Genomic DNA, 10,738 nt, shown 5'->3' with positions numbered 1-10,738 from the left:
ATTGACCACTGCTGCATGGTTTCGGCTGTGTACAGCCATTTTCTACGGGCTCTGAAATAAATACAAGTGTGAGATAGTTCAAATACAATATAAAACAACCATTGGTTGTTTGATCGGAAGTATAATCAATGAAAAAGAAAAGAGGATTTACAAGACATGACACGTCAAATAGACGTATTTGAGTTACAATCAAACCACTAGTCTACACTTTTTCGACTGATCTAGCAGTGAAATTAAACGCAAATGTTTTCGCAGACAATGGCTCCTGACTGGTGGAAGCTCTCGGCGTCGGCGGCGCTGGTGGCGCTGACGCTGGTGCTCCTGTGGTGGCGCCGCTACGCCACCAAGTTCTCCAGCGCCGGCGTGCCGTCCCTGCCGCCGCTGCCCGTGGTGGGGAACATGCTGGACGTGGTGCTCAGCAGGAAGGCCATGCCCGAGGTCGTGGTGGACATGTACAGGCACTTCCAGAAACACCCCTACGCTGGGTTCTACACGTTCGCAAAGTCTCTGGTCTTGGTGAGGGATCCCGATCTCATCAGGTCCATCACTGTCAAGGACTTTGACCACTTCACCGACCACGTCGACTTTCTCAACACCGACAAGGGTCATCCAGTCCAACAGCGGATGCTGATTTTCATGAAAGGTGAGACTTTTGTTTCCATTGCTTAAGGTCCTGTACTTGGTGAGGGATCCCAATCTTATCAGATCCCTCAAAGTCAAGGGTTTTGAACTCTTCATTGACCACGTCAACTTTCTGAACACCGACAAGGGTCACCCAGTCCAACAGCGGATGCTGATTTTCATGAAAGGTGAGACTTTTGTTTCCATTGCTTAAGGCCCTGTAGTTGGTGAGGGATCCCAATCTTATCAGATCCCTCAAAGTCAAGGGTTTTGAACTTTTCATTGACCACATCAACTTTATGAACACCGACAAGGGTCATCCAGTCCAACAGCGGATGCTGATTTTCATGAAAGGTGAGACTTTTGTTTCCAGTGCTTAAGGCCCTGTACTTGGTGAGGGATCCCAATCTTATCAGATCCCTCAAAGTCAAGGGTTTTGAACTCTTCGTTGACCACATCAACTTTCTGAATACCGACAAGGGTCATCCAGTCCAACAGCGGATGCTGATTTTCATGAAAGGTGAGACTTTTGTTTCCAGTGCTTAAGGTCCTGTACTTGGTGAGGGATCCCAATCTTATCAGATCCCTCAAAGTCAAGGGTTTTGAACTCTTCATTGACCACATCAACTTTCTGAACACCGAAAAGGGTCACCCAGTCCAACAGCGGATGCTGATTTTCATGAAAGGTGAGACTTTTGTTTCCATTGCTTAAGGCCCTGTACTTGGTGAGGGATCCCAATCTTATCAGATCCCTCAAAGTCAAGAGTTTTGAACTCTTCATTGACCACATCAACTTTCTGAACACCGACAAGGGTCATCCAGTCCAACAGCGGATGCTGATTTTCATGAAAGGTGAGACTTTTGTTTCCATTGCGTAAGGTCCTGTACTTGGTGAGGGATCCCAATCTTATCAGATCCCTCAAAGTCAAGGGTTTTGAACTCTTCGTTGACGACATCAACTTTCTGAACACCGACAAGGGTCATCCAGTCCAACAGTGGATACTGATTTTCATGAAAGGTGAGACTTTTGTTTCCGTTGCTTAAGGTCCTGTACTTGGTGAGGGATCCCAGTCTTATCAGATCCCTCAAAGTCAAGGGTTTTGAACTCTTCGTTGACCACATCAACTTTCTGAACACCGACAAGGGTCATCCAGTCCAACAGCGGACGCTGATTTTCATGAAAGGTGAGACTTTTGTTTGCATTGCTTAAGGTCCTGTACTTGGTGAGGGATCCCAATCTTACCAGATCCCTCAAAGTCAAAGGTTTTGAACTCTTCATTGACCACGTCAACTTAAAGATAAGGGTCATCCAGCGCAACAGCGGATACTGATTTTCATGAAAGGTAAGACTCTTGTTTCCATTGCTTCATACCATTGTACGATGTTTATTTTCAAGCAGCCTTGTGACAGACTTTATTAGAAACCTATATTCTGAGCTGCGCCTCTGTTTCAGTGATTTGGTACGTAGCTGTAAAATGAAAACTCGTGTCGGATTGTTTCCCGCGCACTAGAAATTAAATATAAAAGTTACACCTTGAACTACATTCTGATCAGCGTGGTTTTGGCAAGTACCGCTCGTGCGAGACCTAACTTGCCTTCTTCTCCAATAATATACTGCAAATTTTGGAGGAAGGCAACAGACAGACTCCACATTTCTAGATTTCCGGAAAGCATTTGACACGGTGCCCCATGTCAGGCTCTTAACGAAGATACGAGCACACGGAATACTTCCACAGACGTGTGACTGGCTAGAAGACTTCTTGGGTTTCAGAACCCAGTCTGCTGTCGTCGACGGCGGGTGTTCATCAGAAACAGCGGCATCGTCGGGAGTGCCCCAGGGGAGTGTGGCAGGACCGCAGCTGTTGCTCTCTGCATACGTAAATGATTTAGCGGATAGAGTGGGCAGAAATCTGCGGTTGTTTGCTGATAATGCTGTCGTGTACGGTAACGCGTCGAAGTTGAGTGACTCTACGAGGGTACAAGACGACTTAGACAAAGTTTGTAGTTGGTGTGGTGAAATGGCATCTGCCTCTAAATGTAGACAAATGTAAGTTAATGCCGATGAACAGAAAAACAAATCCATAATGTTCGGATACAGCATTAGTAGTGGCCTGCTTGTCACACTTACGTCGTTTGACTATCTGGGCGTAAGTTTGCAAAGCGATATGAAATGGAACAGTGGTAGGGAGGGCGAATGGTCGACTTCGGTTTATTGGGAGAATTTTAGGAAAGAGTGGTTCATCTGTGAAAGAGACACCATATAGGACGCTGGTCCGACCAGTTCTTGAGTACTGCTAGAGTGTTTGGGATCCGTACCAGGTCTGACTAAAGAAAGACACCTAAGCAATTCAAAGCCGGGCTGCTAAGTTTGTTACCGTAGGTTCGAACAACAAGCAAGTGTTTCGAAGATGCTCTGAGAACTCTAATGGGAATCTCTGGAGGGAAGTCGACATTCTCTCCGAGATATACAGTTGCAGAAATTTACAGAACCGGCATTTGAAGCTTACTGCGGAAGGACTCTGCTGCCGCCAACGTACATTGCGCGTAAGGATCAAGAAGCTAAGATGCGAGAAATTACGGCTCATATGGAGGCGTACAGACAGTCGCTTTCCCCTTGTTCTATTTCCAAGTGGAACAAGAAAGATAATGACCGGCTACCCTCTGCCATGCACCGTACGGTGGCCTGCGGAGTATCTACGTGGATGTAAATGTAAATTTAATGTTGCGTATCGCCTAGTTTGAGGCAGTTTAGTTTTTACGTATAAGTAACTTTTTGCACAAATACGAGTGTATACTTTAATTACAAATATTATAACTGGCTAAGAGGAAATTAATCAATTAACGTTGACTGAAAAATATGAGAAAATAATGAAGTCGAAACTATATCACAACATAGCACAGATTCGCTTTCTAACAGCATTCTTGTAGCTAAGTTGCATCGAGAACAGCACAACTAATTTTTTTATATTTTTAGAGACGCAAGATACAGCGTTGTCGGTGACAACTGGTTGGTCGAAAAACTCCGAGCTGATTTTTTTTTTGTTTAGTGCTCCTAAATTTGGATGACTTACTTAGTCTACGTTCGCATCAGTATAAGGATGTCACAAATACGAATTTTATAGCCATTTACCATTCAGAGCCAGCCGATCTCCTTTATTTTGGGGCTAAACACTAAATTCCCGAACATACCAGTTATCTCATGAACAAAACGTCCGTGGTCCTGAATTTCTAATTAAAAATCACACTTTTCCCTTCCTTAAGAACATACTTGTCCGTTACGAGTAAAGTATACTTTTTCGCATTCATACTTATAACACGAACTAATAAATCATACTAAACAAACAAATAGATTGGGTACACAGATTTATAAAGCAGTGAGGGGTGCTTGACAGGAAGGGAACATTGTTCACACTGTTTTATTCTTGCAGGAAAAGAATGGCACGACATGCGGGCGACGCTAAGTCCTGCATTCACGTCGAAGAAAATGAGAAACATGTTCCTGCTCATAGCAGAGATAGGGCAGCAGGTGGTCGAATACATAACAAAGGAATGTGCCAAGGTCGAAGGTGAGTACCTGTAGCAGCATCCACATTTTGTCAAATTTATCTCTATAGTTTCTGTCATCTTCAACCACCATAAGCCCTGTTCGTGTTTTGGCAACATTTGTGTTTTCTGTTGCTACTGATATTAATTCTGAGAGAAAGGAAGCTAATGACAATAAAGGAATGTTATTCTCCCAAAATGGGTAATGGAAATGTAATGAAACTTGCTTTCGTGTAGAGGTTATTTGAATTAGGTCTAAACAACTAATAGGCAACTGAGTTAATGTTTTGCGCGTAAGCCGGTACCACGTCAACATAATCGTCAGTCAGTATTTGGATATGGTCACAGATTTGGTGCTGGAAGAAAAACTCAAATAGAAACGAACTGGTTATGTGATACGACCGTTATTATTCAATAAATACATAAAGAAGAAATAACGATACTAGTTAAATGTTAAAACTATGATTCCTCAAAAATTAAAATTTATTTGTGCATCTGGTCAGTCCAACTAGCTTACAGCCTGAGTAGAATCAAAAATTCATTGTGGTTGTGAAACTGAAAGTAACCGGTAATGTTACTGCATCGTGGCCACTCTTAGCAAAACACCACAGTTGTCTACAAGAAGTTAATGATTAATGTAAACCACCTCTGGTCAACTATTATACATTTACAATAAGTAAGCATCATTAAAGGTTCGTTAAAAGTGCAAAAGTATCTATAGGTGTTCAGTTATTGGTACACTATTAAATAGTGCTCACGTGACGCCAGTTTACGACAATATCCATAATCAGAGGGAAAGATCCGATTGTTTTCACTACAGCACTACCGATCAATCACCGGCAGTTCTGCGGCAGCAGATATCACACAGAGAGTCAGTGAAACAATTCCAGGGAACTGTAATTCATCAGTGAAGTTAAGTCTCCTACCAAAATCTCGTCTGATCTATAGTTGAGGTCTGTTCGTCAGAATGGGAATCTTAACCAGTACTGACTAATGAGAGGCGTGTAGAAGATACAAAGAACAGCTGCACGCGTTACCGCGGATACGCCTAGACAACTATTCTATTGAAAATATGTATCTAAGAATATCAGGGGCACACTCAGCTAATTATAGATGGGACTGGGGGACGCTACAAAAAAGATGTTGTGCGTCGCTGATAGCCCATGATCTGGTGTACATCTATTCCAAAAATTTAAATGTTTTCCCGTAGACAAACAGATATGCACACGGACCTCAGGCAAAAGTAACCGAAGGAAATCCGTGCTGCTATTTTGAAGAAGGGTTCATGTTGTTGTCTCTCTCTTTCACTCGTTCTACGTAATCATTATTTCACTAATTTCATGATAAGTGAAACGGGAAGAGTCGAGAAGTCGTTGTGTTGGTAGTACGTGCAAAGTCCATTGAGGAAGTCTATGACAGTGGAGAGCCGATGTTCATCGGTACAATATCGTTCAGTGGCCTGTGCCTCCTGGACTGGACATCTCTCCATGCACAGAATTCGCTGTTGGCGTTCGCTCATTAACCTGAAAATTGCTTTGGCGTGGTTACCGTTTCCTATTGCTTGCCAGTTATCCAGTTCAGCGTAACTGGTGTATCTTCTACCGTCGACGATTCGCCATGTATACTCATATCTAGAGCTGCAGCAGTGATTGTTCCCCTATTTTCAATTATTGTTCTTCAGCAATGATATGTAATTTGTACCCAGTATCTCTTCGTTTCATACCGTTCTTCATTAGACTTTTTTTCTGGTCGATTCTTCGTAGGACGTCTTCATTCTTACTCGGTCAACCCTTCAATCTACAGGCACCTCTGACATCACATTTCACAGACCTCAACATTTCATTTATGTCATCTCAACTGTCCATGTTTTGCAGCCACACAGAGCTGTGTTCCAAATCGTTACAGTGGGCGGAGCGGCAGTGTTGCAGGATCACCACTTCTAGTCCGAAGCTGGATGTGCAGGAAGCTGTGATATAGGATGACAGTGCCGTGGCGAACACAAGACTCAAGAATGCTCACTCAACGATGAACTCCTTTTGTTATTGGGTGCTTCCACACAGAAGGCCGAGAGCTGCGGCCGAAATGCTAAGCTAGCAGCTCAGCCAACATTCAACTGATGACTGGCGTAAAGAATGTGCCAGTCGAATGCCTAGCTTTGCTGGAATCGTGCAACCGCTGACCTGAGAGCATACATACTGCCCCCATCTACACGTGTTATGACAGGTACTAGGTTGCCACCATGTAGTCTGCTGTGGAAACGCCACGTTGTGCTGCAGCGAATAGTGATCCAGCCACTCAGTGATGACAAAACGCCATGTTGAAGGTTACTGTACAAGCACTGTTGTTGTGGAGAGCCGGGGGTTTACGTCGGTGGGTGGCCCACATACTCCTCGGCTGGCTGCGAGGTCCTGCCTTTGGTTGCTGCCGTAACAAAACACAGCTCTTCTTTAAGTTTTTCTGGTCTCGGGTCTTACATTTTGTGTATGATTGTAGCTCTTTCTTATTAGAGAAAGCTGTTTTGTCTTATGCAATCTTTGCTTTTTCCTTCTTTACTTGTTCTACATCCGAGACAGCAAAAGCCGTACACCTCTTCCAAAGCATCGTGTCCAAATTTATCACTTATCCCTTCTGGTTGTCCAACTGCTGGCCATACGTCTACAAAGTTTTACTGTGTGTTTGGGTGCATTTTACAGCCTTCAGCTAGTAGATTTCCAACATCGTCAAGCGTTTGACTCAGTTCTTATTAATTTAAGTAACTATATCTACCCCATCAGAAATCCTCCCGATTTTCTGTACGTGACAAACAGCTCTCAAATCGAGACTTTTACTTCTCTTATTCCAATAAAGATAAAAAATCAGTCGTCAGCTGCGCAAGAAAACCTTTGTTTGGTTCACTTGACCGACTTAGACAGTTTAAACTGTCATCTTCAGAAGCGAAATAGCCTCGAACCATCAGTCAACCAATGTCAAAATAAAAATCGGACGCCGCGCGGGGTAGCCGCCTGGGCTGTGGCGCCTTGCCACGGTTCGCGCGGCTCTCCCCGTCGGAGGTTCGAGTCGTCACTCGGGCATGGGTGTGTGTCTTGTCTTTAGCATACGTTGGTTTAAGTAGTGTGTAAGCCTAGGTACAAATGACCTCAGCTGTTTGGTCCCACTTAGAATAGAAAGAAAAAGAAAGGAAAAGAGAGAGAGAAGAAGAAGAAGAAGAATTGGACGGCAGTGTCCTCCAACGGATTAGCCAAAAATACATATATAAAGCAAGTATATTAAAAACGAATGTACAAGGACTGTACAGTAGAAGTAAAACAGGTTTGTTAAAACAGCTGTAAAACAGTTAAGCTTAAGAGCCACGTCATGCCTGTGCTACAGTACCAAAAAAACAGAGTGACATCGCTAAAGATATATGTTACGTGCGATTAATGACAAACAATTAACTACCAAATTCCGCATCGTACATAGTACGTGTGACAGAAATCAGCCACCAGACTCGTGTCATCAACGGCGTCGAAGACACCTACAGGGTGGGAGCGCTAGCGTACGTGCAAGCTGTGGCGAACTCTGCAAGGGAACTGCAGTCCTGACATCGACAGCAGGCTGTGGGCGCCGCAGAGCCGAGGCGTGCTGGAGGCGCAGCACGCGTTCACCAGCTACCTGCTGCGTGGAGGCGTGCCTGTAGCGTAGCTAGGTGCTGAACCCGTTTAAGAAGTTAAGCGCGTGAAGGTTCCGCACTAAAAATAAGTTTTAGTTCCTGGTTATACCGAGAAGACATCGTCAGAACAGAAAAATCTGTGTTACATAAACGCCATTAGTACTTATTAGATAGTGAAGATAAAATAAAATAACTTTAAACTCTGTAAGTAAGCCAGCTTCCACTGTGTAATCAGATATAACAAAAGTTGGACATGAAGGAGGTCAGTGTAAGTCATTTAACAGAAAAGCTATACAGTCAAAAAACAAACTGTATTGTGCTCCAGCCCTCAGGTGCGCCGACCGTCCATCTTGGCTACTTCCTGTATTAAGCTGGACCGACACACCTGTGCGGGCTTTTCCACCCAACGCCTGAGTTACGCCTGGGGTTTCGTTTCCACTGGCGTTCCAACCTCTGCTAGAATAGGCAATCGTTCATTACGCCGTTTTGCACTCCATCACCTTTCATGCAATATGCGTTAACAGCTACTTACAGGGTGTACGTGACAATGTCAGTCTCCTTTAAATATTCACATATACGATGTACAACCTATCAAATAATACCTAATTCCGGTTGTAAATCACGACTAAGTATGTAGATGAGTGCCTGTAAGGTGTGAAATTAAAGCCGCCTTACAACATTTGCATGGTCAATAGGCGAAAACATAAGTTTTCCGTCTCGAAAAGGGCTTCGAATGACGCTAAACTCGTCCCCCTCAGCGCACCCTCACGTTAATGGAGCCGGTCAACTTTGAAAGCTTCTACAAAAAAACCTGCTATTTTTATTGCGGATTCTGATTATCCGGGAAAAATTACGTAGCCTTTGTGTGGAACAATTTTGTCGTTGCATGATGTATGGCGCTGGAGTCGACACACATCAAAATGGATTACAAACCGTTGAAAAGTGATAGGGGAATGTTAGATATGTCAACCATTGTCTGCGATACAGTGTGTACGATTTAGACAATCGTATGTGCTGGACGGCCGGCGACTATGCGTCGCAGCCGGTGGTCAGCCTCTGGCTGTAGATGCGACTCCTCCAGGTGCACGGATGCAGCTCCATTCTCCAGACCGCGGCTGCCACCTTACCGCGAACGGCGGCGGGAAGCGGTGTGCCATTCACTTCACTCCAGACATTCGTACTGCAAACATCTCTCGCTACATGTGCAGCGATGCTGACGTCTGGAGACAGCGGGTAGATATCATCTGTGTCAGATAGGCATGCTGGAGAAGCTCGTCGATGGTATGCGAACGTGTTCCCTGAGAAGGAAGTTTCTTCTGAAACGACATTTCACAGAATTATCCAACTGTTTACTGCAACTGGAAGTGTTCAGCCCACACGAAGAATCCAACCACGGCCTGCAAAGCGGAAATTCCGCAGTGGATGTTTTAGGTGTAACTACTGCATATCCTCACATCAGTTCGCGGCAAATCGCATGGCTCGTACGAATTTCGCGAAGCGTTCTGCACGTACTACATGAACGCAAATGCCTCCCCTTATAACTTGTCGTTGCAACAAGCCGAACATGGCGCGCCTTCTGCAATTGGATACAACAGCAACTAGAGCAACTAGCAGCCAATGATGACTTTCATTCACGGGTAATTTTCTCTTACCAAGTAACGTTCACGAATAGTGGTCACCTGAATCGACATAATACGCATTTATTGGACCGTGGAGAATCCCCAGTGGTGAAGACAAGTCAAGCTTCAACGGCCCTGGAGTGTCAGTGTTTGGTGCGGTGTGTTAGGTAGCCGAATAATTGGCCCGTACTTCGTAGACGCTAATGTGAACGGTCCAATGTACGGCGGCTCTTTAGGTACATGGAAGATGTCCCACATTAAACAAGAACGGATATATGGTTTCAAACAATGGCTGTCCTGCGCAATATTCATGGATACCTCGTAAAGTTCTGAATCTACAGTATCCCGGTATACTGACTGTACAAGGATGTCGTCATGAGCGGCCTGCGCATTCACCCGGTTTGACGCCTGCCGATTTTTACGTGTGCAGAACGCTTGTAAGTAGGCTGCTCTCAAATCTCCGCCATCTCTCCCCCCACATCCACCACTGCTGGCGGCTCACCTCCAACTGCGCAAGGCTACGCGCTGTTCACATCCAGCTGCCCAACACTACAATAGCGAGTATTCAACAATGGCAACCAGCCACAGACTGCACACAACACAGCCAGTGATTTTCATATACAGGGTTATTACAAATGATTGAAGCGATTTCACAGCTGTACAATAACTTTATTATTTGAGATATTTTCACAATGCTTTGCACACACATACAAAAACTCAAAAAGTTTTTTTAGGCATTCACAAATGTTCGATATGTGCCCCTTTAGTGATTCGGCAGACATCAAGCCTATAATCAAGTTCCTCCCACATTCGGCGCAGCATGTCCCCATCAATGAGTTCGAAAGCATCGTTGATGCGAGCTCGCAGTTCTGGCACGTTTCTTGGTAGAGGAGGTTTAAACACTGAATCTTTCACATGACCCCACAGAAAGAAATCGCATGGGGTTAAGTCGGGAGAGCGTGGAGCCCATGACATGAATTGCTGATCACGATCTCCACCATGACCGATCCATTGGTTTTCCAAATTCCTGTTTAAGAAATGCCGAACACCATGATGGAAGTGCGGTGGAGCACCATCCTGTTGAAAGATGAAGTCGGCACTGTCGGTCTCCAGTTCTGGCATGAGTCAATTTTCCAGCATGTCCAGATACACGAGTCCTGTAACGTTTTTTTCGCAGAAGAAAATGGGGCCGTAAACTTTAAACAGTGAGATTGCATAAAACACGTTAGCTTTTGGTGAATTGCGAATTTGCTGCACGAATGCGTGAGGATTCTCTACCGCCCAGATTCGCACATTGTGTCTGTTC

General features: G+C 44.6%; 1 protein-coding gene across 1 annotated transcript in view; it reads left to right on the top strand.

Moving 5' to 3' along the window:
* Positions 1 to 316: 316 nt before the first annotated feature.
* The window catches only part of LOC124794840 (cytochrome P450 9e2-like), a 65,916-nt gene continuing 55,494 nt past the window's right edge, over positions 317 to 10,738 (top strand). Inside the window, exons 1-2 of the mRNA XM_047258505.1 lie at positions 317 to 643; positions 4,050 to 4,187. Of these exons, the coding sequence (XP_047114461.1) occupies positions 400 to 643; positions 4,050 to 4,187 (382 nt within the window). The 5' untranslated portion in view covers positions 317 to 399. The remainder of the gene's footprint in view (positions 644 to 4,049; positions 4,188 to 10,738) is intronic.

This window comes from Schistocerca piceifrons, chromosome 4 (genome assembly GCF_021461385.2).
Source record: "Schistocerca piceifrons isolate TAMUIC-IGC-003096 chromosome 4, iqSchPice1.1, whole genome shotgun sequence".
Taxonomy (NCBI): Eukaryota; Metazoa; Arthropoda; class Insecta; order Orthoptera; family Acrididae; genus Schistocerca; species Schistocerca piceifrons.
This window is presented reverse-complemented; position numbering and strand designations above follow the sequence as displayed.